General features: G+C 40.6%; 2 protein-coding genes across 3 annotated transcripts in view; both read left to right on the top strand.

Moving 5' to 3' along the window:
* The window catches only part of ROCK1 (Rho associated coiled-coil containing protein kinase 1), an 83,507-nt gene extending 81,947 nt beyond the window's left edge, over positions 1-1,560 (top strand). The window contains exon 33 of the mRNA XM_066562324.1: positions 54-1,560. Within this exon, the coding sequence (XP_066418421.1) occupies positions 54-57 (4 nt within the window). The 3' untranslated portion in view covers positions 58-1,560. The remainder of the gene's footprint in view (positions 1-53) is intronic.
* A 5,245-nt stretch (positions 1,561-6,805) lies between these two features.
* On the top strand, positions 6,806-25,803 carry USP14 (ubiquitin specific peptidase 14). 2 transcript variants are annotated; one of them, XM_066562311.1, is made up of 16 exons: positions 6,806-6,890; positions 9,361-9,506; positions 10,029-10,061; positions 11,508-11,612; positions 13,224-13,327; positions 15,342-15,400; positions 17,261-17,391; positions 17,680-17,760; positions 18,500-18,579; positions 20,104-20,218; positions 21,563-21,628; positions 21,913-22,005; positions 23,000-23,128; positions 24,073-24,133; positions 24,749-24,856; positions 24,985-25,803. In XM_066562311.1, the coding sequence occupies exons 1-16, from the start codon at positions 6,875-6,877 to the stop codon at positions 25,134-25,136; spliced, it is 1,479 nt and encodes a 492-aa protein (XP_066418408.1). In that variant the 5' UTR covers positions 6,806-6,874; the 3' UTR covers positions 25,137-25,803. The 2 variants fall into 2 exon arrangements, with proteins under 2 accessions (XP_066418408.1, XP_066418400.1); XM_066562303.1 differs by having other exon boundaries at positions 17,680-17,766.
* The last annotated feature ends 1,364 nt before the right edge of the window (positions 25,804-27,167 follow it).

Below are 27,167 nucleotides of genomic sequence, written 5' to 3'. Positions count from 1 at the left end.
CAAAGCTAATTTTTATATTTGTTATTAATTGTCTGTTTTCTTTTTTGTTCCAGCTAACCACATGTACAGTGCTTAATGGAACCTCATGGGATGCAGTCAGAGAAACAGGGCTTTTTTTAACCACACAGAGCAGTGCAGACGGGCTGTTGTTCCTTTCAACATAACTATCACAGGCTTCAGGGTTAAGATTGCTATTACTGTCTCCTCCTTGCTTTGGCACAAAAGCACGCTGAGGGTGTTTAATTGCGGGTTTGCCTCAAGGTAGATTAGATTAATTATTACTATGTAATGCAAGTTAAAGCAAATAAAGCTTAGCTAGGTATATAAAAAAGGTGCTGCCTTTTGGATTTTTTCAAAAAAGCCTGTCAGTCACAATGAAATGCAGCCAACTTTCTTCGTACCAGTGAAAGAAAAAGACTGTTGACCCTGTGAAGGGGATATTTATGTCAAGATGAGCATATGAAACGGAGTAGAAGAGGAAGGTTTCTCAGTGAGAAGGACTGCAATTGCTTTCAAGACTCTTAAGTTGTGCTCTTGAAGACTGCAGAACTAGCTTAAAATGAAGCCTTATCACTTGAACTTCAGTGCCTTCACTGCAGAGTTCTTTACAGCCTTAATGCTAACCACCCACTATGGAATGGATCAAAGTGTTAAATATTTTGCATTATGCTTTACAAAATACTGATGCAGCAGGTTTGTAAAGGGGGGAAAAACAAGCAATTGCCTTTAATCTATGCATTTTTGCCAAGCCATACCGAATTATTTTATTGTTAGAGGCATTAGAAACTAACAGTAAAAAGAACCACCGAGTTTGGAAGCATATTTTGGGGTACATCATTTCTATTACTGTATAATGTATTGCCTTACAATTTTAAGTGATAACGTACATTAAGTTAACAAACATTTAAGAATTATATGCACTGTTTGAACTGTAAATTATTCTTAGAACACTTTTACTTGGTTTTACATTGTTCTTTTAGTGCCTTAATTTGAGATAATTGTATTATTGCCATGTCGATAAATGTAGAAACCTAAAACTAAACAAAAGAAACCTCTAAAAAGCTATTGCATATCAGTAGTTTTTACTGAACTTTAATTGGTTGAAGTATTGTAGATGCTAGATACATTTCTAAATTAAGTACAATCTTTGAGTGAGAATTCCTCTTACAAAGAAAGACTGATTCTTGTTCATAAGCCAAGAGATGAGTAGGCAATGCAGAAAAAAAAAAAGACAAAAAAGCTCTGGGTGAAATTCAGGAATTGCAGTAAAAGCTGTCAGACTCTTGCTTTGTAGCAGGAATACATTCATGGTATGGGCAGTATGGTTTTATTTTATTTTATTTCTTAACCAAATACCTCCTCAATAATTTATATGGCTTTGCAGTTGTGTATTAAATAAGAAGCACTGGAAAACTGATTCGTCCTTAGGACGATTTGCATGTTTCAAGTGGTATTGAAAGCCGCACTGATGGATATGTAATAATAAACATATCTGTTATTAATATGGTAATGACTCTGTGCTCATTTAATGAGAAATAAAGTAATTTATGGAAAGACCCATTTGAAAATGACTGGCATGGTGTTTTCTCCTGACTGCAGCTTATACATTCTTTCTAAGCATTCAGACATTGCAACAGTTTCCAAGTACAAGGTGCATTTGCATCATAATGCCCAGGGCATTCTGGAAGGTTTTGTTTTTTTCTTTTACTATTCCTCATGAATAAGTAAATACCATATTATATGTTTTAATTTCCTTATTCTCATGGCCTGCTGTAGTAGCCTAATTTGTGTTTATTATTCAACCACCACCCTGAGCTGGCCTTGTCATTGCTTCATCCTTCATGATGCAGGTTTGGAGTTTCAGAAATTCCACTTATTTGTGGGAGGGAACACGGTTCAAAAGACAGGGCAGTTTTTGTTGGTGGGGGTTTTGGGATTAGGCTTGTTTGGGCTTTTTTGGAACAGCCATGTACATCCCATGAAGCTAGCTGTCCATAAATCTCCCTGGGGAATCCACCAAGGCCTGCAGAACAATAGAGCAGTAAGGCCAAATTACATGTCCTTTGAAGGTCACAGAGCGGGGAAGTACAGATAAATAGAAGCCATTGATGTAACTTCAGCAAGTTCCTCTGTGTTGAGCTTGCTGTATCTGAAATGTCAGCAATATCAAAGCTGTGGCTGGAGCACACTGAAGACAGCCTTCCAGATCACCAGTCACATTGACAGTGAGCTTGTCAAGCAATATAAGGGATAACTGGGACCTGCTTTAATCTCCTGTCACATACTGGGGAGGGAAAAATATAGTTAGATGATCAAACATATCTTACTTAAATATGTATATTATAATAGGAAATTTGGAGCAGCTGGAAAGGCCTGTGGTCTCTCCAGACTCAGATTAGGTTGTGGATTGCTTTTCTGCTTTCCTTTATGTGTAACTGGTTACCTCTGCAGGCTCAAAACCTTTTGCTTGAGTAATTTATTAATAAATAGTAGTATCGTGTAACTTCATATTTCATGAATCTGAAAAATAGCATAAGCCCTGTTATGAATAACTAGTGACTAGTGAGAAGAGGGGTTGTGGAAAAATGGTTTTTGCTCTACAGACTGGCACCTACTGTCATTTCCAGTGTTTTAGTAATGCTGAAGTTCTGCAGTTTTTTGTTTTTTGTTTTTTTTTTTTTTTTTTTTTTAATGCTGATTTTGTTTGAGAAAACAGCAGCAGACATAATGAAGTGTAAAATTACATTGACTTGTGTGTCTGGGATAAATTGCAACTAAAATGCTGTAATAATAAAGTCTAGACGTGCAAATTACAGTTTGTGTGTTCTGGTACACTGATGTTGGCACTTGTTTACTGTAAGCAAGGTGCCTATCTACAGGAATAGCTACACTTTGAATAAAAAAAGCAGCCAAATGTCTCTACTGTTAGGAAATGTAATGCTTACAATCTCAACTGAAAGTCATCAAGATAGCTGAAACATGTAAGCTGTGAAGAGCCAGCATAAATCACCATGACTGCCTTTCTGCTGGTGAAGCTGTAATTTTACAAGCTGCTTGAGAAATCAAAAAGTTCAGATTCTTACATGATTATTTTTGTTGTTGTTGTTGATTTGCCTTCACCTTTTAATTTTTTTTATGACTGTATTAGGTTCACTGACATTAGCAGAATGCAAAAAATCTGATTCTCTCTTCAAGCCTCCCTATTCCTGCTGAAGGCAACAGGAAAGAAAATGGCAAGAGTAGCTAACTGTAGCTAAACAGCCTGGTAATAAAAAAATAGGGCCTCCTCCACAGGTGGGATTTTCCTACAGCAGCCACTGAGGCTGTAGCCAGAAGCAAACTGGGAATTATGCAGCAAGAGGAGGGGGTAGCAGCTCAGCTTCCCTCTGAGCTTGTGAACTCTGCTGGGATTTTTCTAATGTATTTTAAAAAATGCAGGTAGAGTTTCGTTCTTGTTCCTTCCCCTGGATGTATACTTGTGACTCAGAATGTAAAACGTTTGAAAACTGCTGAAATGGAAGATTTAACACAAAAATGGAAGGGGGGGGGGGTGTTGGTACTCTAAACATCTCCTGGATTGCTACATTTTCTTTACTGAAGATACACAGAAGATACACTGGAGTGTGGCTGCCTCATCCCCAAGGCCTGGTTGGATGGGGCCCTGGGCAACATGATCTAGTAAATGGCATCCCTGCCCATGGTCCCTTCCAACCCAGACCATTCTGTGGTAGACAGGTTCCCAAGAAGATGATGCTCCCCACAGAAAACAAAACATACGTTAATACATGCACCTGCCAATACATTGAATGAGGGTAACTCATCTTCAGAGAAAAAAGAAATGTAAATGCAGTATTTTAAGTCCTGAGTGTCTGTTATTTGAAGTGAATCTTTGTTCTGTCCCAGGCATCACACAAGTGCCTAAAGCATCTGTGACCCCTTGACCCCTTGTCAAGGGGTTTGGTTTCCTTCCCCACACCTCCTGCTGGATGGCAGCACCTGCTTGTACTGTCTGAGGGTTCACCTACCACTTGTGCTCCTTGGAACTGGGCCACGGGAGCTTCCACAGCACAAAAAACCTTTTCTAAACAGATCTGGACTTGCTCTGAGCCATCCTCCAGCACTCATAAATCCTGCCAGGCCTGTTGGCCGACGTGCACTACAGTGCTGATGACACAGCCCCAGCTTTTGGATCCAAGCTGGCCTGTATCCAACCAGCTCAGGATGGGAAGGAGCCCTGCTCAGATGGCCCTGTCACAGGCCACAGGGACACAGCCAGGGCAAGCACTTCTGGTGTCCCCCACCCAAGGTTGCCCTAGGGCCTGCCTTGAAAAGATGCATTTAATAATGTTCAACCCAATCTTTTACTATTTGAATGCCATCAGGTTCATATTTATACATCAGGCTGTACTCTTTGTCTCTTGATGTCAACACTCCTTATGTGAGTTTGTGTAAGATTCAGGAGAACCAGTGTCTATTGATCCCCTCCTTTAGGAAAAAGGCACACAGCTGTTACTGCAGGAAGGGGCCTACACGGTCTGAGAAGAAAAAAGATGGAGACAGCGGTTCTTCACCTTGCAGAGGTCAGGATGGCTTTTCCTGCTGATACAAATCCAGTTTCTTCTCCTTCAGCACAGCACCCTCTAGTGCCTTTCCCAAATTCTGGAAATGCATGGTCTGTGACCGCCTGAGTCCTGATCAGCTAAGGGTTTCCCTAAAGGGAAGCATTCAGTGCAGCTTCAGACTCCAGAGCATTCCACTTCCATTGAGCTGGCAGGAGTAAACGTGACTCTATGTATGTCACTTTGGTATCAAGAGCAAAACATTCGACTGGAGTTATCCCACATGTAAATTCACAGGCAGGCAGCTGGGATCTGCTTTCTCTTGAATAGGTGGTCTGTAGGATCTCACCCTAGAATTGGACCAAATCTTTTCTAGAAAGCTTCTTTCAGCAGGTCCAAGTAACAAAAGATTCATCACTTTTGCTAGTCAATTTTAACAATTAAATCACTTTAGTAATGGTAAACTCCATCTTTATTCAAGACCCAGCATAATCCAGCAAAATCTCAGCATAACATCCTCTGAAGCTTCTCTGTGAAATGTAATCCTTGCTCCCCCAAACCTCCTTGTCCCATCTAGGAGCCTACACTGAACAAGAAAATCAACTTTTGCTCTTCTTCTCCATGACAAACTGAAAAGACAGAAATTTCTAAATCTTTCACGTTAAGGCTTACGTTCAAACCCTGGTTTACTTTTATGGCCATTTTATATTTCATTCTTCAACTGTTTCAAACTGAAAATCACATTTGGGGGACAGCAAGGAAAAGATCCTTCTTGTTGAGGATATCAACTCTGGCAAAAGTATGGCCAGAAGTGCACATGCCAACAACCAGACATTGGTATAAGCTGTGGCAGAAGCTCTTCGCAGCTGCACCTGTAAGCAGCAGAGAAGAGTTGGGTTTCCAGAGGTGGGAGCTAGGAGGGGTCCAAGGAAGAGATGCTTCTCTCGTCTCATTCTCTCCCTTGCATCTTAAAGCACTGCTTTGGTTTCTTTAAGCACATCTGAATACCAAGAGTTTTTGTAGAAGCAGTTGAGATTTGGGTCTCCATGTCTACTGGTTTTAATGTTTACAACTTGGGGTTTATCACACTGAAGGCTCCTGGCTGTTGCCATCACACCCATCCTTCAGTGCTTCTTATCTATCACTTGAGCCTAAAATATATTGCTGGTTGTACTCATCTCCTTTCCTCCCAATGAAGTTCTTCTGTTGGTAATTTTAGCTCCTACTTCACCCTTTTCTATAAACTAAACCTATTTCATCACACAAGAGCCTTTTTATTTTTTCTGTCTCCCTTCCCCTGCCTTGAGCAATCACAGCTTTTGGGCAGACGCCTGGGGGTGCAAAAGCCCAGCTCAGCTCTCAGAGAATCGCAGCGTCACAGAATGGGTCAGGCTGGGAGGGAGCACAGCGGGTCCAACCTCCAATCTCATCCAACCTCCCTTCTCAAGCAGAGTCATCCTAAAGCACATTGCACAGAATTGCATCCAGGTGGTTCTTGAGTATCTCCAGTGAGAGAGACTCCACAACTGTCTGTGAAATCTGTTCCAGTGCAGGGTCACCCACACATTAAAGACGTTCTTCTTGTGTTCAGGTGGAATTTTCTGTGCACTGGCTGCCACTAGTTGCCTCTTGTCCTATTGCTTGTCACCACTGAGGAGAGCCTGGCTCCATCCTCCCTTTAGATATTTACACACATTGATGAGGCCCTCTCTCAGTCCTCTCTTCTCGAGGCTGAACAGGCCCAGCTCTCAGCGTGTCATTGTGACAGAGATGCTCCTGTCCCTTAATCGTCTTTGTCGCCCTTCTCTAGACGCAGGAGCTCCAGGAGCTCCCTGTCTCTGTTGCACTGGCGATCCCAGAACTGGACACACTCTCGCCTCAGCCCTGCGCCCTCCACACCGACGTTCCCTGCCCGCGGCACCAGCACCGCCTGCCCCTCATTCTGGCGGTCGGGCCCGTTCCACACTCCAGGCCGGCCCGCTCTGCCTAGGGCTCGCAGGATTAACGGGATGCAGACCGGGCCCGCTCCCGGCCCGCTCTGCCCAGGGCTCGCAGGACAAACGGGATCCAGGCCGGGCCCGCTCCCGCCGCCGGCCCCGCCCGTTCCGGCGCTGCGCGCGCACTGCTCCCGCCCCGCTTCCGCCGCCCGGCCGCGCTTGCAGCGTCATCCCGGGGGCTGGTTTGAATGAGACCCCGAGCGGGGCCGGGACCCGCCACCGTCGCCACCGCCGCCGCCCGCCCGCACCCGCCCGCGCCGCGCCCCGCCGCCCTGCGCCCGCCCGCACCGCCGTGCGCCCGGGCCGCGCCGCTCCGCCATGCCGCTCTTCTCAGGTGAGCGCGGCGCCCGCCCCTCCCGCCGGGCCCGGCCCGGGAGCGCTGCCTCGGCCCCGGCCCCGGCGGCGGGAGGCGCCTCGCACGTGCGCGCCCATCCCGGCCGGGCCGGCGGCGGGAGCGCCCCGGGAGGCGCGGCCCGGGCCGTGAGGAGGGAGGGAAGGGAAGCGGGGAGGCAGCGCTGGCCTGGCCCTGCTGGCGGGAGGGCGGGTGTCAGTCGCGGGCCGCCGTGCCTCGGCACTGCCCTGTCTCGGTTTGCTCTGGGTTCCTGCTAAAAGAGAAGTGGTGCTGTCCCTGTGGTGAGCCAGAACGCTGCGTCTGCGCCTTCGTGGTGCGTCTGCCTCCGCTCTTTGAAATCCATTCTATCCTACAGGCTCCGATGGGTTGGAAAAGCCCAAGTCCAACCTTTGACCAGGCACCACCATGTCAACTAGACCAGGGCACTGAATGGCACATCCAGCCCTCTCTTAAACACCGCCAGGCATGGTGACTTCACCGCCTTCCTGGGCAGAATATTCCAGTGTCTAATCACCCTTTCTGTGAAGAAATTCTTCCTAATGTCTAGCCTAAACCTGAAATTAAAGCTTTCTTAAATTGTACCTCATCCTCCTGGCCCTTCTTGCTGTGAGGAAAGGTTTCCGTGGAAGACTTCAAGAACAAAGCCGCCAGTGACACTTCTGGGACCAGTTACTGCCTTGATGATATCTCACAGATTTGGCCTGTTTGGGCCTTCAGTTTTTTAGGTAGTATGCAGCCTCAGTACACAGCTTGTCCACTGTTTTGGCTGTGGTTAGCAAATTGAGATCCTTATGTCATTGTAATGATTTTTCCTGAATTCATCCAAATCTAGTGGAGTCTCCCTCATTGGAGATACTCAGGAATGGTTTGGGCACAGTCCTGTGGTTTGTGCTCTGGGATGGCTCCCTCGAGCAGCAAGGTTGGATGAGATGAGCCTCTGTGTTCCCTTCCAACCTGACCTGTTCTGTGATGTGTATGTGCTGTGTTTTCTGATCAGCAGGGAAAATACGTTCTTCTCTTTCTTACTTTACATTGTTTTCACATTAACTAGTTTCTCTTTCGTTTTGCACAAAGTCTTGGTTGCAGTCTCTGAAGAGAAGACAGTCATGCTCTTCCGTTCTTCCTCTTGAGTGCTGCATTGTCAAAACCAGCGACACTACAGATTAATAATTGCTAACTCTTCTGCATATTTAGCAGTGGAAGCATGACTGTTCAAAAATTCAAAATCAAAAGTCTGACTTGCAGACTCTCAGTGCAGCTGAATTGATCAGTGACTGAGGGGGTTGTCTTCCTGGAAAATGGGAAAAGCCTTGTGCTTCATAGGTCTTAAATATGCAAAATAATAAATGTGTTTTTTAAAAAATCGGAACATTGGGCAAAATATAATATGCTTTCTATTAGAAATACTGAAAAGTTGGTCATTTTGACTTCCTTTGTAGACTAATTTAGTCTAACTCATTTAGACTTGCTTTTGATTATTCTGTAATACTACACATCACAAGCATTGCATACATCTGAAATCTGAACCTTTTTGGAAGGGTTTTTAAAATTATGACTTCTAGGAGTTTTGTGTTTTGAAAAGGTATGGTTGCTGTAATATACTTATGTAAAACCAAACCAGAGGTAGAAGGATGTGGCTTTCCTAAAGTCTGGTATTTCAGCCACTTACTATGCATTGAGGATATTGCTGTGTGCTCTGTTTTACAGGTGTTCAGTAAAATCTCAGCTTGCTAAGGAAGCCTTATGTACCTATGTTAGTTCTTGGAAGTGGTCAAAGTTGTGTCACTGTTCTGTTCACTGTAGAGGCACACAGCTTATTCCAGGCATTTTCTGTCTGCTCTTGGTCATTACTGACCTCACCACAGTGAAGTTAACATTCCATTGTGCCATTCTGCCTCCTGTTTCTGCTAATGATCTCGTTTCCAGCATCGAGGTTTACATTTTTGGTGACCAAATTTCACTTTGCTTCTTAATTCCAATCCTGCACCTTACTGGGGTCAATAGCCTTGCTTTTAAAGAACGCTGTATTGTTTTCCTCTGAAGGAGGACGGAAGTGCTACGGATAACTGAGCTGGAATCGCACCTCTGAACTTCCCTCAGAAAGTTCAGTTGTTTGCCACAAGCAGTGCCAAGAGAATGGGAGAGTTAGTTCCAAACTGCTTTTCTGAAGACCTGCAGAAGGATTTCTCATGCTGTTAGACAAACTTATCGTTTACAGAGTTTCTCTGTATCTTACTTTTCACTTGTTTTGTAGGATATTTTTAGACCTGCTGGAGGTGGTATGTTCTGATGGATGAGGTGCCATATAGTAAAGGTGTTCCCTACCTTCATTACTGACAATTTTAAGAGCCGAAAACAGAATGTTTTGAGACTGTGTGAAGTCTTGGTAATCTTGGTAATTGCATTCTTGAGTATTAGGAAATAATCGAGTTTCAAAACATTTTGTTTGCAGTGAATGTGAAATGGGGAAAAGAGAAATTCGATGGCGTGGAGCTGAACACTGATGAACCTCCGATGGTCTTCAAAGCCCAGTTATTTGCACTGACCGGAGTTCAGCCAGCCAGACAGAAAGTTATGGTTAAAGGAGGAACTCTGAAGGTAGAAATCAGTTTTTTATATTATGTCTAACTTTGTTATGTGTTAACATGAACAATGACGATGTTTCTGGGTGTTCCTCTGGAAGATCTTTGGTTGTATGTGTTAAACTGACTGTACTTCTTTACTCATTTGTACAAAACAGCTTGGTGGGAGACTTCTTGTTACTTTTTTATGTTCAGAATCTGAATGCAAATTTTTTCTTTCTAGCTTGTTTAAGAGAAGTTTCTTGGGTGCTTCTCTACTGGAGAGTTACTGGTTTAACGAGATGTGGGCAGTTTTGCTGCAAAAAGTTGTTTACATTTAGGCAGTGTTGAACAATGCATGGGAAACCTAATTGAAAACACAGCTTGGCTGCTTTTTATTTTTGTCAGATGAGACTTGATAGCATGTAAATAGTTAATATTGTGTAACCTTGGATGAAACACAATTGTATATTTAGAAATGTGATTAATATTAATGAAAATATTTGCTACAAGTATCTTGCTACAAGATAACTAACTTGTCTTTTATTTTATTTCACAGGATGATGACTGGGGAAACCTAAAAATAAAGAATGTAAGTTCTGAGCAGTAAATTTTACTATTCTAATTTTTTATTTTAGCATATGAAGAAAGGCTTGAAAGTGCTTGCTGTTTCTGTTTGAATGGACAGTGCTATCTCAAAAAGTTATACCTTGAAAAATAATTTTATAGATGTCATATGTAAGCATGCTTAGAAAGGTCTCACCATTGATGTATGAAAAACTTTTTTTTTTTTTTTTTTGCATCAATAGGGAGCTCATACTATCTTTTCTGGAGTAGTTGAGTGCATATATTTATTTATTCCATACAAGAAATGTTCTGGATCAGAGCAGTGCTGTCTTATCTGTGATCATCAAAATAAGTGATGTTGTTTAGAGAGATCTGGTGAACCTAGGTACTGTCTGTAGACCCTTGTCCTTGCACATCTCCAGCACAGACAAATGTGTTGGTGATGCCGAAGTTACACCTCTACTTATGTCCTTTTTTACCAACCTGCTGAAATGTGCTCTCCTGTGTTAAATAGCTGCTGTTTTTAAAGAAAGCATTAGTAATGATAATTGATACATTTGGCTAGGTCAAAAAGAAAACAGAAAGTGTTTGTGTTGCTTGCCTGTATAATAGTGCATCAGGGGATCCCACAGATTTTTCTTGGGGTTTTTTTTGTGTCATTTGTTACTGTGCATCTCTTGTAACCTCTTGTAACAGCTTTACTCCAGTTCTTCACTAGACAGATTGAATTAGGTAGCCTTGCTCTTACCCTTGTAACTAGTTAGCAGCCTGTAGCTGCAGCTATTGTAGCAAAATTATTCAGCAAAAATGCAGTACATAATATTCTTGTCTTTTTCTGCATGTGGTTGTGCTAATAGCTGCTTTTATTCATTTTAATAATGTTATATACAAGTTCTAGGGATTTATTTACACTGTCAAAGCAGTTTCTCTTCATTCTGTTGTTCATCCTTTTCCTTAGCACTGTATGTTTCAAGACTCCAGATAGTAATTTTCTCCTCATTTGACAGATCTTATTGTGTAGATGTGCTCCTGTTGAATGCTGAAAGATTCCTTTTCATATTATGCTAGTTCAGCAAGCATGGAAACCTGATTGACTTTTTTTTTTTTACACCTTAAGTGTTAGTTCTCATGTCTAAACTGATGTGGTAGTTTAGGTTATTTTTCACTTTTCAACTAGTTTAACCCAGAACTTGCCAGGAAAGCTCACCAGATGTTTCAGTGGAAACATTTAGCATGGATAATTCTGTGGAGTTGTTCTCAGTAGGTACTTCCTAGATAAGAGGAATTGAGGTACATCCTAAAGTCACAGTAGTGCAGTATTGGTTTCTGTTAAACTAAGAGATAAATAAATAAATAAATAAATAAACTGTGTTTATTTTTGGGGAAATTGCTGAAGTACGTTAGGAGCTTGAGGGTTTGAGTGGAAATAAGTGTCCTTAGACATTGATTGCTGTTTTTGCTGTGTTTCCAGGGCATGACCTTACTAATGATGGGTTCCGCCGATGCGCTTCCAGAAGAGCCGGTTGCTCGCCCCATCTTCGTGGAGGACATGACAGAGGAGCAGTTGGCCTCGGCTGTAAGCATGTTTCCAACTTCAGTTTCTTGTAAACCTTTGTCATGGCAAGTTCTTAAATGCTTGCAGTTGCTTAAAAGTGGGTTTTGAAACTGTAGTGTCTGTTTAGCATCTTCACCAAGAATCACAAATTTACATTGATGACCAAACTGGGAGCAGTAAAAAGAAATCTGGGATTTAATTTAAAAATCGTACAATTAGTGCTGTTTTTCCTTTGAGCATGCAGCTTAGTAGATTTTCTAAAAATAGCATTGTGATGTTTTTAAAGATGAAGTTGTATTGCCCTTACTGCATCAGTGTCCTGTATTTTGCCTAAACAAGGCTTCTTAGATATGCAGAATTATTTCCTGCCTCTTTCATATCTGTGAGGAGAAACTAGGGTTTGTTTTAGGGTGGGGTGTATTTGGGGATTTGTTACTAGTATTAGGTCAACTTTGTGAAAAATGAAAATAAGTTTGACACGTGTTTTGCTTTGTGGAAGTAAAGCATAAATAATCTATTATTTTCTTAATGAAGAAACTCCTGAGTTCCCTTTTTTACAGCTTGAAAGGCTTAATTTTCTCACCAATCATTTGAACTGCAAGCTTTTTCATACTTAACAGTTGCATGATTGTTGTCAACTGTGCATGCAGAATAGAAATACTTTGGTGCATGTCTGTATGAAAAAGGATCTATAGTTCATGACTGGGTTTGTATGCTTCAGGATTTAGGGCTTTCCAGGCCACCTGCAGGTGAAGGGTATTTATGGATTTTAGAGTAACCCCATACACAGACATTGAGATAACTGAGAGGCAAGCAAGGAGGTGATTTCACTATCAGATAACATTTCAAAAAAGTTGGTCACATGGAAATTTTTTTACACATCAAAATTCAGTCATTTGCAGTGCATGTGTTCACTTCTGAGATATGCTGAATGAGTTCTCTCTTCCTAAAATAATCTATTTGTATTGGTATGCAGTACATTAAACGATGTGTTTTTCCCTGACAAATACCTAAGTATTCAGGATTACAGAAAAAGAAAGAAAAATTCTATTACATGGTGATTTATAGTTATTTCTGAAACTGGTTAGCTTACTATTAGTTGGCCTTTGCATTGGTCAAAACTTCAGAAATTCACAAGTTGTCTGAAAAGATCAAGTTAATGATCTGTTGCAAATTTCTGGAGAGAAGTTTAAACAATGCTTTTGTTTCCAACTATGAACTCCATCATTTTCAGAGTTTTACTGAAAACTGATTTTAATTAAAACATCAGTGTTTTGTACAAATGTATTCATGTGGAAATTTCATGGAAATAGAATTTTAAGGTCAAAACTTGAATGGGATTATAGTTGAACTTTCTGAATGATTGCATGCTTGAAGAATATATTCATTAAACTAAACATGCCGAGAAAAACCCCCAAAGCATTCCTGAATGTTCCCTAAAAAGTATCAAATAGTGTAATGATAAATATAATCATAAAGTGGATCTGGGAAGCCTCATAACATTTGATGGAATATTCCCGGTTTTATGCATAATTCATGTGCTTAGAAGTTGATGTCACATTATAGTGTTTGTACAAAAATGGTTGCCACTTCTTTCTGACCTTCAAGCACCCTTGTGAATTTTTTTGGTAGATGGAATTGCCATGTGGATTGACAAACCTTGGCAACACTTGCTACATGAATGCTACGGTTCAGTGTATCCGCTCCGTGCCAGAAGTGAAAGAGGCCCTTAAAAGGTAGGACAAAAATACCGTGACTAAAATGTTTCCTTTAGCTTATGAAGATGATATTTTGCAGAATGGTCATCTTCATACTGGTATGGATTATCATGACAATCTATTACTCTTTAGGTCTATTCAAGATTAAGAGAATGATTAATTAAAGTTTATCCTATGGCTGTGTTAGTCTGTACTTTAATAAAAAAGTTAAGACTTTGTGTTTCTTGGAACTGGCTTTTAATAGAGAGAATGTGTTTTGCTTAGCTAGAAAGTAGTTCCTATCAAGACCAGTTTAAAATTCTAAAATAAGCTACTGAACTCTTAACCCTGTTTTTTTGCTGTTAGTTTTTATGGTCCTGTTCTGCATAAAAGAACCATATGGGAGTCCTGTTCCTTTGAGGAATATTTCCTGCAATGGTTCCATTGCACAGTATTTTCAGCTGTGAAATTCTGACATTTGCAACTTGGAGATACAGTAGGAAGTTCTAAGGCATGTCTTCATGGAATTTTGTTTTTGCTAATTTGTTCTGATTGTAGGATAACTTTTCTGATTTTTGTTTGTTTTTGTTATTCTAGACTGAAATGTGAAAATTGCTAGTGGTTTTTTGTGGTTGGTTGGTTTTTTTTTTTGTAAGAAATATACAAGAAACTTGAAAGTCATGAATGTTGAAGGAAAAAAGAATACCTGCCAATGTGACCTGAATTTGTCCTCCAGATGAATTGTAATGAGAAAACAATGAGTATTTCTAAAAAGTGAGAATTAGGTAGAGCATTATTGCCATCTTAGAGTTAATTTAATTCCTTTTCCCCTGCTTTCTTGATTCCCAGCTGGATATTCTGTATTACTGTAATCACTTGTTATTTAAGTAGTTATAAACAGTTTTTCATTCTGTTAGCAGGTGAACCTTTATTATTATGCACTGAGAACTACTCGTGAAGTACAGAAATTTGATTTCAGGGTTTTTATTGGCTATCGGTGTTATCATTTTTGCGAAGTCTTTATTTCCATGTGAAGGACTCTTGAGTTCTGACACTGAATCTGAATATTGGACAAATTTAACATACTCAAAAGCAAAATGTAGCCCGTGAAACTGGCAGACTGCAATACAAGATGTGGCCGTATTGTCTGTGGGAAGTCAGATTCACACTCGGATTCAAGCTCTGTTTTTCTTTGGAGATTTAGCCTTTTTTTGGTCTTCCTTGCTTGATGACAGCATGGCAGGCTATAGGGTACATGGCAGTGGGAAGGTGTGAAAGGACTCACTTGGGAAAGCTGTTACAGCTTCTTTCCTGAGGCCTGCTCTCCCCAAGGAACTCCTCCCTGTTCTGTAGCATGCCAGGGGAAATTTTCCTGCTTGTCATCTAGCAATGGTCAGAATTTCAAAAGTCCAGTCTGAGATTAGAGAATGTGTGAGACCCTCCTTTTGCTTGAAGGCTTTGGGGAGTCTGTTCCTCATCCAGCTGCTAAATTAGGAATTTAAGAAGAGTGGTAGGTTCTTGTCATATAGGTAGACTCCCATTCCTTTTCAGTCTAGAAAATACTTCCCCAAGAAAACATCTCACCTCTCACTGTTTTGCTTCTGCTGTGGAGGGAGGAAGCAAGCTTGCCCTCCATCTCTGTGCATTTTATCTGACATCTATCCCTGAAGGTGGTTTTTTTTCACATGTATCTGAAGAAGCCATGGCAAATGTTTCAGAAATGGGGTAGCTTTTGTTCAGACTTTCTCAGTTTCTTTAAAAATAAAACAAGTCTTTGAGGCAAAAGGATTAGAGAAACAGTGATGAGCAGTGATGTAGCCAGACTTCTTGGTCTACCTTTACTTACTCTCTGAAAGATGCCAGTTTTCCTTTGCTTCCATGCTTGCAAAATAGCTGAAACTTTGAGGTAAATGTGAGTGAATCTTACCTCTGGTTACTTCTGGCTTGGTGATAGATTTCCTTTAAATGAATCCAGTTGCTGCCTGCTTCAAAAACCCGACTGTCCTTCCTGTTTGTGTTTAATTGCATGCAAATTATTTTTCTTCCCTTTTAGGTATGGTGGTGCCTTAAGAGCTTCAGGAGAAATGGCCTCTGCTCAATACATTACTGCAGGTTGGTGTTTAGAGTAGAAAACAGGGGTTTAGGCAAGTGTGTGATTTCTTGCTAACTGCAGATGAAATTTGCAGTTAAAACTCTGTGTATTGTTCTTTAGTGCATATGCCTTAGGAATGTCAGATCTTCTGGCACTGGAGGATTCATTTTGTCTTTAAAGGCTATTCTGCCCCTGCCTGCAAGGCATTTATCTCTGCACATTGTCAGGCTGCAGGCTAAGGAAAAGATACTTCAGAGTGATCTAGGCTTAGATAGAAACAACTTGTATCTCTAAATTGTTTTACATGTAGGCATGAAGTAATTGGAACTTCCTAAAGCAGATTCCATCCATCCATCCATCTATTGGTTTGATCACTTTGTGCAGAAATACTTTAGTTCTTTATTTCACATAGTGGTAGGCTAACACCATCCTCCTGGGATATGTATGTCACTGGTGGTTTTTAATATGATTTATTGCCTGAGCATTATTGTTACAGTGGAAAATGATGCTTTACCAGTGGTTTTAGTCTTTGCCCTAAATATCCAGATTTCATAACTGGAGTGGAAAGGAGAGTCTTCAAAACAGAAGTTACTCTTTGTTGTGGTGGTGTGGGTGCTCACACTGTGGGAGCTCATGGTGGCCCTGTGTCTTCAAGCTCTAACTAGAGCTCTAGTTAGACCCCTTACACTTGAACAAGGGTACTACTTGTCCACTTTTTCTTTTTTTACTCTATTTCATTGCCCCACTAAGATGCTGGGCCAGGACACTGGGATTTCTACCAGTCCATTTAAGGAAAAACAAAACAATATAAGGAAGGAAAGGTCCAGTTTGTGGGTATGCCTGCTGATCGAATTTTGGGGTGGTAAGTTCAATGGTTACTCTATACAGCCATGCCTGCCCCTCCCCTTTTCACTGCCTTTACTTCGTGTCCCTTGTTTTCTTTTTAAGGTGACAGCTCTGCTTCTTAGGAATTTTAATAGTTTAAGTAATTTGTAGTTAATTCTTGGGTGCTGAGCTGTTAAGAACTCCTGCATGACACTTACGGCATTTTTTTAAAAATTGCTGTGTCATATCAGTTGCACCTCTTATCAAGGTCAGTGAAGACATTTCTGAAAGAGGAAGCAACTGACCTTGGTTCCCTGTAATCTTGCTTATGTTCACTTACTGGAGAGAACAATTCATTAGTCTCTTCACTTGTAAATTAGTGACCATGCAGATTGTTGCCTACCTCACAGGGTTGTTGTGAGGATTAACAGGTACCTTTGAAGGGATCTGTGGATTTAAAATGCTGTAACTTGGATAGATAAAACATATGCTAGAGTGTGGAACAAAAAAGAAAGCCATGTGTGTTGTCATGCAGTCAGTATCATTCATTGGATTGCACATAGTTATGTACATATAGCTCTCTGCACATATGCATACACATACTTGTTTTCCTGGGTTTTAAGCATGGGTATTTCCTAGATATTTTATTAAAGTTTTTTTTCCTAGTAGCTGGTGAAACTTAAGTTGCTCTAGAGGATAGATTGTGAATGCCTCCTGGTTTCTCTTGTGAAAATGTTGTTCCTCTGATGTGTTCCAAATGAAATCTTAATTGCTCAAAATTTTTTTCCCCTGTTAGCAGCCAGGAAAGACAAGGCAATATGTGCCAAATTCTCAGAATTGCCATCTTTATGCTTTCAAAGTTGTGTTCAGAAAGGAGATCATAGGTGCACCTGTTATGCCACCTGGAAAATTTGGTCCTGCTTTGGAAAGATCAATTTGGACACTGTTAAATGATCAGTCTTTAAATGTTATTGCTGTTTTACTGTTCTTTTTACACTTCCTGCCATGTTTGAATTGTTTTTTTCGCTTCTCAAAGCATTCACTTTTTCTTCAAGCTCTTAGAGACTTGTTTGATTCCATGGATAAAACTTCCTCCAGTATCCCACCTATCATTCTCCTGCAGTTTTTGCATATGGCCTTCCCACAGTTTGCAGAGAAAGGTGATCAAGGCCAGTACCTTCAACAGGTAAAGACCAATTATTAGCTTATTGTTTAAAATTCTATAGTATGTTGGAAGTTGAGAACAAGAACATTTAAAGACTTTCCTTCTCCTGTGAAAATAAGGGGTGCTTTTTCTGTAGAAAAGTTGTATAGAAGTTGAATGTAATATCAAGTGCTAGTTCTGAGAATGCATGGTGGAATTGGGAGAAATTCTTAGTTAAGGAATCCTCACATTTGGCTTTATAATTGATGGGTTTAATGTTACTAAATCATAATGCTTGTAGTCAGATTTAATGCTGTGCTCCCTTCCTAGGATGCCAATGAGTGCTGGGTGCAGATGATGAGGGTACTACAGCAGAAGCTGGAAGGCATAGAAGGTGATACAATTATGGAGGTAATTGTAGTCTTACTCTAACCAGAAGAAGGATTTATAGTATTTCACATATGTTTTGTTAAGTATTATCTGTTTGTGAGTTCTTTAACGTGTGTCTGGAATTGTGAAGTTACTTTCTGATGTTTCTGATCAGCATAATGCTACCATGGTCCTGTCAGTGGTGCTGTGGAGTGTGCTAAAGGAAACCCTTCCCTTTGGGCTGTGTAAGGGGCAGTGTTGCACCAAGCTGGTGGTGACACCTTCTCATGTATGTGGTAGCTGGCCCTGATAACCTGTGAATTCAGCACATAAGAACTTTCTTTTTTTTCTGAAAAAAGTGTGCTACAGTTTTAACTTGAATGGTTAATCTGATACAAGAAATTGCTGAAAGTTTTTCCCCAGATTTTACCAGAACAGCTTTCTCTTTTCTCTGTAAACTGTTTTCTGGAGACTCTTGGCAGGGCCTTGGAAGACTATCCTGAAACTTAAGATAGATTTAAGTTGGGGGGCTAGGGATTTATGAATTTTTGATCTTGCTTGTTAATGGGCTTCAAGTTGGTTTTAACAGCATGTTATAAGCATATTTGTTTTGAAACTTTTATGCTGTGTTAGAAGATTGACTGACTAGGAGAAAATGCACCTATAGAAAGATAAAGGAATAGGCTTTAAAGAATTTAAATAAATGGGGTAATTTTGTCTGTAGAGAAGACTGTATTTACATTCTGTTTAAAGTTACATCATAAGAGATTTTGTTTTACAGGCAGACTCTGGAGCTACAGCAGCATCCTCTAAAAAGAAGAGTTTAATTGATCAATTCTTCAGCATTGAATTTGAAACAGCGTATCCTAAAGACTAAGGCAAGACATAAACAACGGTGATTTCACACTTTAGCAGTTGAGTTCAGGGAGGATGAAAAGCATTGTTCAGAACACTATGGAAAATGAAGGTGTAGGTTGGGGAATGGGATCATGATGTTGTGCAGGAGTACACAGAACTTAACTTTAAGATTGGATATGATTTGAGAGAGAGGATGATGTGGGGAGAAAGAATGGTAATGAAAATTTACAGAGAAAAAAACCCTCGTTGAATTTCAATAGCACATTTCCTCCCCAGAGAAGATTGGTCCTTACCAGCTTCAAGGATGCTGACATGCTTTATCTAACTAAAAGTAATTGTTGTCCTAAATAGGCTTTTTTGGCTTGTAAGAGTGTGTTGCTGACATACCTGGTGTACTAAAGATGCACAAAAGGTAGCCTGATTGATTTCTTAAGAAATAAATTAGGTGTCCACAGTTGTATGAGTAAGGAACAAATGCAGCTGACAACTTTCTAGTGGGTTCTTTATAGCAGGAAAAAGAGAATATGACCACATGGGGCACACGTCTCATGGCAAGTATTACTCTTTTCCCATTTCTCCACCCCAAAAGCCTGGCTGTCATCAAACTGAGCACCACTTTTAGAAAGAATTATACACTGTGCATTTTGCTTGTCTGAAATAAGGAAACATCCCCTTAGATGAGGTACTGTATCTCATGGTTTGGTAGTAATGACTAATGATTCTTACCTTTTTCTAGGTAAGAATCATGCGTCTCTCTCCCTCTTCTTTGATGTTTGTTGTCCTTAAAATCGTTGGGAGTTTTGGAATGTGTAGCTAAGAGGAATGATGCATAGGCCAGTATCAGCAAGAAGACTTGTTAGAAGAGTTGCAGACTTTCAAAGTGTGATTACAGCAGCATTTGTAGAATAGCTGCAGTCAGAAAAATACCTGCTTGGAAGGAGATAGATGAGAGAAAAGCATTGGGCTAGAACTATGAGAAGAGGAGAGGAACAGACAGAACAGTTAAAAGGAATGTGTAGAAAATAACGAAGGAATTAATTTCATTTCAGTGAAGAGGACAGATACAAGGCAGAGAAAGGAGGCTCTGCATGTTGAAAGAAGCAGGAAGTCTGGCCAGCAGCAGCAGTAGAAGAACTTTATTAATCATAAGCAACAATGGAGTGCAGTGTTGCAGGAGGGCTTTGTAACTGGGTGTTGGCAGCCAGTTTGTGTGTTCTGTGTCCTGGGGGTTGGGTGGTGATTGGGAAGAAAAAAGAAAAAGCAGGCCTTAGGTTAAATGGTGATCAAAGACTTATTTTCCTTTTTTTTGGTGTGCTGTCTGCCCCTGCTGCCCCTTGTCCTTAGCTACGAAGGAACAGATTGGTCTGAAGGAAGGGCTCCTTCAAATCTTTTTTGTACTATGAGAAGTAAAAGTACTGTCTACACAAGCACAGAATTACCTGAATTGCTGTGCTGCTTGGCATGTTCTTTTCACTAGAGGAGTAGTTCAGCTCTTGGTGCATGATGGTTTTCCTTAATTTTGTGAAGCATGAAATGTACAGAAGCCGAAGAAGAAGAAGTAACTAAAGGAAAGGAGAATCTCCTTCAGCTTAGCTGCTTTATCAATCAAGAAGTGAAATACCTGTTTACAGGACTAAAATTGGTAAGCTATTGCAACTTTTATTGAATTGAAATTCTAAATGGTCTGCATATTTCTCAGTTGAAATTCTAAGTGACCTAAATGCACTTAGTTCTAAGTGCATTTAATCTGTGACTTGGAATTGATGTCTGCTGTCCAGACATTATGAAGTTTCAGGAATCTTTTTGGTGTTCATTGGGAAGATGGCTGTGAAAGGGAATTGCATGTTAATGTCAAACAGACTTCAGCAGAGCATTATCTTGACCCTGACATGGTGTTCCCCATGCAGGTAACCAAGTGCAAGAGAGTTTCCTCTTTGTTTCTTCAGCTGGGTTTCACTCCAGACTGAGCAGTATCATGATTTATGCAGCAATCAGTTCCCAGAAGGTCCAAAAGTCAACTTGGAAGTAGGCTGGCATTTTGGTTCCTAATTAAAACCCCACCAGATGATGTAACAACTAAATTTGATGTGGCAGAGTTTAAAGGGGGTGTTATTTTCCATCAGACAACATTATTCTCCAGCTTTTTTTAAGTAGAACTCCTTAAGGTTGTCTGTGATTTTTAGGTTATGTATGTATTTTGAAATTGTAAGGGCTTCTTGGGGAGACTGAAGTAGAAAGGAGAGGAGCTACTGCAAAACCTTTGTAGTAACTGTGTAAGACTAGGGCAGTGATCTGGTTTGTACAGGACTAAAACCAAGTTGTATGATTCTCAGATAATCTTTGTATATCTCTGCTTTCTTTTTTTTTTCTTTTTCCTAACAGAGTTTAGAAGGAAAAGTAGGATAAAATAGCTAATGCTCACAAATGAAAAAAAAACTATAAAAAAAGAAATTTCACTTTCAGGCCAAAAAAAATCTGCAACTTATGCTAGATTGCCTGGAGCAAGAGAATTGCAACACTAAGAACCAAGCTAGTCTTTCCCAGAATTTTGTTAGGAGACACCAGCTGTCAATTTAGATGCAGCTCTGGCTGCTTGAGACTGAGAGCTGAGAAATGTGCAAATATTCTTCTCACAGGAAACTTCAGATTTTCTTCAGTTGTGCTCTAAGCATATGATACATTTGTAACCAAGTCCAGATACAATTCATAATAAAATCCAATTGTGAGTTCTACTCCTGTGGAGCAAAATTTTCTGCAGAGAGCAACTCAGTGTTGTCAGGGCTCAGGAATGAGCCTGGAGCTGAAGGAATGAATGGGCATAGTCCTTTCTGCCAAGGAATTTCAAAATCTTACGTGTTGTAATGGCTGACAGCAACACAAGAGACCGGCAGAACAAGATTTAGTTTATGGTTTGTTTACCCCTGTTGTGCTTTTCTCTAAGCTGTGTTTTCTGATGAACATGTGTTACTTCTTTCTCTTGCAACAGCGTCTTCAGGAGGAAATCACCAAACTTTCTCCAACACTGCAGAGAAATGCACTCTATATCAAATCTGTGAGTGGCACTTTCCTTGCTCTTAACAATTCTTTTCAGTTTTCTGTTCCAAACCACACAGTTATTGCTGTAACACCATGTGATTTATGTTTATAAAGCATCTGAGTATCCACTACCAAGAAATTTAAGACAGAGCTTCAATAAAGGAGACTTCATTTTATTCCTGTGGGTTTGTGTACAAATACATTCCCAGAATAGACAGTAGTTTAGGATGACCAGTGTTTAAGGTAAAAAAGATCTGTGAATATTTAAAGTAATACCTTTTTCTAATTTTTTTTTTGTAGTCCAAAATTAGTCGCTTGCCAGCATACCTGACTATTCAGATGGTTAGATTTTTTTACAAAGAGAAAGAATCTGTGAATGCAAAAGTTCTTAAGGTAAGTTTTTTGCATATTGAAATTCAATTCCTCTTTATGTTTTCTGTGAGTTTTTATTAAGGGTAGACAATGAGGACTTGAAGACTACTTTCTTAATTGTTGGCCTTTAAATTGCATTTAAAAACATTAAAGAGTGCTGTTTCTTTGCTCAAGTGCCAAATAGTTTTGTTCCCAGTTGTGATGGTGTATGGCAAACTACACTACCCAAAATAGACTGAGGAAGGAGGTGAGGGGCAAAAGTGAATTTGTCCCAGTACTGCTAATATTACATCATGACACAATACAATATGTTTTTTGGTCTTTTCTCACCAGTGGTTCTGAGAAGAATGTTTAACTAAGGAGAGGGCCATGCTTTCAAACTCTGAACACTGTTCTAATGTTGATGGGAGATGTTTATGCTATCAGACACTTCCTGTATTAGTTATTTTAATTGTCTGGCTTTCTGATGGACAAATGCAGGAACCAGCTGCCAACAGCTGAATGTTCTGTTTTGCTTTCTGTTGGCCATGGCCAACAGGCCTCGCAGGCTACCCAGGAGCATCATGACAGGTGCTCTTTCCTTACAAGAGGAGGAAATGAAATAAGGATTAAAGGTACATGTTAACTGTTTCAGAAGGTAGTTTGGATAGCACAAAATAACATTTTTTGCCAGGGTACAGTCATTCTACATGCTTGCCTCTTTTTTTCTTTTCCCTTAGGCCTGTACAGGTATTTCCATAGTGTGAAAGTATGACAGCTAGCAATAAAGAATCTGATTTATTGTTAGTCTATGCTGAATGTAATAATATAAAGTGGTTTGTTTGTACTGAATTAGACATTCTTCAGTGAAAGCATTGTAGCTCTTTTGGTAAATACTAAAAGAATCCCAGTAGGTCAGGTTGCCATCAATTTGAAGAGGGTTTCATTTAATTTGATTGTGTTGTCTTCCCCTGGGAGAAAGCTTTAATGTGGAGTACCAAATCATGCTAATAAACCTTTGTCTTTTACTTCCTAGGATGTCAAATTTCCTCTTATGTTGGATGTGTATGAGCTGTGTACGCCTGACCTGCAGGAAAAAATGGTTTCTTATCGATCAAAATTCAAAGATCTAGAAGACAAAAAAGTAAATCAACAGCCAAAGAATGTAAGTCTCCTGATGCTTTCACTAACTCATACATCTGAAATTGGGGTACTAATAAGGACTAGAGAAAACTTGGTGTCCCTAAACATATTATTTTTTTACATAGCAAACTCCTTGGTATTGAGCTTTAGATCTTTTTATCCTGTATTTTCAGCTATGCCCAAAAGTTTGCTGTAAGTTACACAGAATTATTCTCTTCAAATATTACTGTTAGGTGGCTGCTCCCTTCTTCAGTGGAGTGTAGGAAGCCATTCCCTGCTCAGCAGCTGGAAGGGGTTGTACAAGGCACTGTCATGTGCCTGACTGGTAAAAATTAGAGTACGTGTACTAGTAAGCTTAAAGTCAGCACTGTAAAAACTTGGAAAATGGTCTCATCCTGTCTTATCCTGTCTACATAATGCTGACTTCCCTGTCTTTATTGAAGACAAAAGTAAATGAGCTAAAACTGTCATGTTTTAGCCATTTTTTAAAGTTTGCTGGTATTTTTCCTGGCCTAACTCATTGCAAATTCTTTTAAGCATTTGGATAAGGCTTGCATCCCCTCTTACACAGATGGGAGCAAGGAAAGAGTGCTATTTTTGAACAGAATGTATTGGCACTGAGAGTCTGTCTCTGGTATTTTCTTATTGTCACTTCTGCTGCTAGCAAGCCCCCACCAAGGAATAAATCTGCAATTGCAGAATTGTTTCATAAACAAACCCATAAATCTCCTGGGTGAACACTGCAGGCAGTATGTGCTAAAATGTATTTGCTTTAAAACTGATCTTCTTCAGATAAGGGTTTTGTATGTCCACCTAAAAAATACAATAATGAATTTCTTTCAAGTTGAACAAAAATGTTTAGACTTAGAAATGTACTTTAATTAATGGAGACTTGGGATTTGATGTGTTTGTGCTAGAGCTTTTATTAAACTGCTCCACATTAATTCAACTTACTCTCTTTTTTAGTCTAGTAAAAGTGATGGTGCACAGAAAGAAGTTAAATATGAACCATTTTCTTTTCCTGATGGTGAGTACAGGGAGGCAAATCTACTTTAAAGTAACTTCCTATTTACTTGTGCTTAAGTGTACCTGATGGTAGCACTATTTTGAGAACCCTGTCTCTTTAATGCTTTTGAAAATTAATCTTGAAAGACTGACAGGAATGGAAAGATTAGGTAAACCAAAACATTGAGCTAGTGAAAGGCATAACTGCCATCCATCTGACAAGCTGGTGATAATAGAAGACAGGCACATCAAAAGACATTTGCATGTAATGTGCACACTGACTTGTCAGTGGGTGGTAGAAGGCTGAAATCCAAACAAAAACTTAAACTGGACTTCTAAAAGTGCTGTGGTGGTGCTGGTGTTGCCTCAGTTTTGGGGAGGCTTGGAGCCTGAAGGCCCAAAGCACTCAGCCTGTGTATTAACTACGTAAGTAATACTTTGGGGTACATATTTATTTCATAAGAATGCACAACATCTTCAGTTTCCTGAGATTCTCCTGGCTGAGAGCTGCTGCTTTAGTTCACAATGGTTTCGTGCTGTGCTGTAGCTGGGCTTTTGCACACACACACACCTGTGGTGCTGTGGCCTGGCTGATGCATCAAGTAAGACTCAAGGTTACTTTTTCTTTCCCCTTCAGATATTGGCTCTAACAATTGCGGCTATTATGACCTGCAGGCAGTGCTAACTCATCAAGGCAGATCAAGTTCCTCTGGGCATTATGTGTCTTGGGTTAAAAGGAAACAAGGTAAAAAATAATAAACAAATTGCAGCCCTGTTAACCACTCATCACAGCTCCTTTCAGCAAAGGGGCTGTTAAGCAAGCTTAGATTTTATGCACCTAAGTTACAAATGATCCTCTTGTTTTCCTTGCAGATGAATGGATTAAATTTGATGACGACAAAGTCAGCATTGTTACACCTGAAGACATTTTGAGGTTATCTGGGGGTGGAGACTGGCATATAGCTTATGTTCTACTCTACGGGCCTCGCAGGATTGAAGTTGTTGAAGAAGCAGCTGAACAATAGTCTTCCATTCTAGCCATTCTGCCTAGGTGTGAAATAAATGTTGATTACTGATCACTTCTTTAACCCCAGAGCTTTAGCAAGTGGATAAATAATTTGTTCAAACCTTCTCATGTGCAGAGGGATATTGTTTTAAAACTGATCCATGTACCAATTAGTCACTATGGGACTGGACTGCCCACTGTGGTGGTGACAATACTTAAAATAGCTTTAATGTCTTGCAGAAGATAATTTTTTTTTAATGAGCCTCTCCTCCTCCTTCTTCTCTAATGTCATCAAGTATTTATTACACACCTACTCTCACATTTGTTACTCTTGCATGGTTTATACCACAGTTCAGTAGCTGTCCATCCTTTGCCTTACCTGGCAGTTCTGTTAGGAAGGTAGAAGAGAAAGCGTTGCCTTGTTGTGTAACTCAGTGCTGCTGCCCGTAGCCAACAGCTGTGGCTACAATCAAGTATTTGTCCAGCCTGACCTGCTGATTCAGTCTGTTCTGTTGCTGGCATCTCATGATTTCAGAATAAATTGTGATCAACAATGTGTCTCCATTAAAAACAGCTCCTGTCCTGGTACTGTAGTCAGTATGCGTTTGTTTTCACTTCTTGGGCCACCACTGACGAATGTCTCAAAGCAGTCATGGAATAAAGTCACTTTTTTTTTTTAAGCTGTAGGGATGTGTCTCCTGTCCTGTTACTCATTATTCAGTAGCTAAGTCCAGTGTGGTGGCTGCAAAACTGGGCTTTGCTTATTTACAGGACCTCCTGCAGTAACTGGATGTGTGTGACTGCTGTAAAAAAAGCCTTTCAGCACTACAGGCTAAAAAGCACTTCAGGCTTTCAGGCTACAGCCTGAAAAAAAAGCCTTTCATGCTACAGCCTAAAAAGCACTATCAAGGTCATCAACCCCCTCACCCCTTGATGTACAGGTTCCCAGTGTTGATGTGTCCCAGTGCCTTCTGAAGAGCTGGTCCATATTCATATCAAATACTTTCACTTCTGTTGGCAGGGTGGTGAGTTTGCTTGTGCCTCACTTGATCAGAAAGGGTCCTTTTACCCTTCCCTGGGACCTGGCATAAGCTGTGGCCATCACACTCAGCTCTTCTGCCTTGCAATTGTTACTCCAGTGCCACCTTCCTGCACAGCTTCACCTGGGAGCACACCAAAGGCCTGGGGCTCTATTTTAAGTGGCACGTTCTTCCCATTAAGGAAGCCCCCAAGGCAGTACTGGCTCTGTTCCTGCAGGTCCCACAGAAACACTTCCAGGGTTAAATTCTTGTTCTGGATCCTGTTACAGGGGAAGGAGAGATGGTGTGGTTACTGCTTTATGGAACTACATCCTCCCACTGTCATCCTCAGTTTTCCCAGCACTGAAGTTGTCAGTCACACCTGCACAGCTCCACTCACAATATGCTCAAGTCCCTTAACCAGTTGCAACTGTTGAAGTTCACACCTTCTACCAGCCCCTACCTGCAGCAGGAGCTGCAGACCTGGGCTGTTATTTCCAACAATTTTCTGTATCTCTGCCCCTACCAACCTTCACTGAAGCACCCTAATCAAATTCCTAATCACATTTAAGTCTGGAGTGGGGCAGACACAAAATCAATGGCTCTGCAGGCAGGAACTCTCCTTTGAGGTAGTAGCTAATCATGCTGGAAATTCACAGCTATGAGTGAATAGCTGAAGAAATACAGAGTTCAGTGACAGAAGCACTACACAAACTAGCCACAGAACAAGTTGTAGCCAGCTGCCACTTAACACCACAAAAACCTCTCACATTTTGAGGGAAAACAGCTTGTACCCATCTACAGACAACCATGGCCTTAAAATGAAACCTTCACAATTACCTGTGGCAAAAAACCTTCTTTGTTTACCAGTACTCAGGGGTGTTCCTACACAGCCAAAGAATGAGAAGCTAAAAGTAATCACTAACAAAAACCAGCATGGAAATCCCTTGATCACTGACTGAACCAGTGCTTCAGTGGGAGAGCAGGACAGCACTTCTTCACTGGAAGGCAGTGCTGTGCCTTGGAGTGCC

The sequence above is a fragment of the Molothrus aeneus genome, chromosome 1 (assembly GCF_037042795.1).
Source record: "Molothrus aeneus isolate 106 chromosome 1, BPBGC_Maene_1.0, whole genome shotgun sequence".
Lineage (NCBI taxonomy): Eukaryota > Metazoa > Chordata > Aves > Passeriformes > Icteridae > Molothrus > Molothrus aeneus.
The sequence above is the reverse complement of the archived record's forward strand: the minus strand, read 5'-3'. Positions and strand labels throughout refer to the sequence as shown.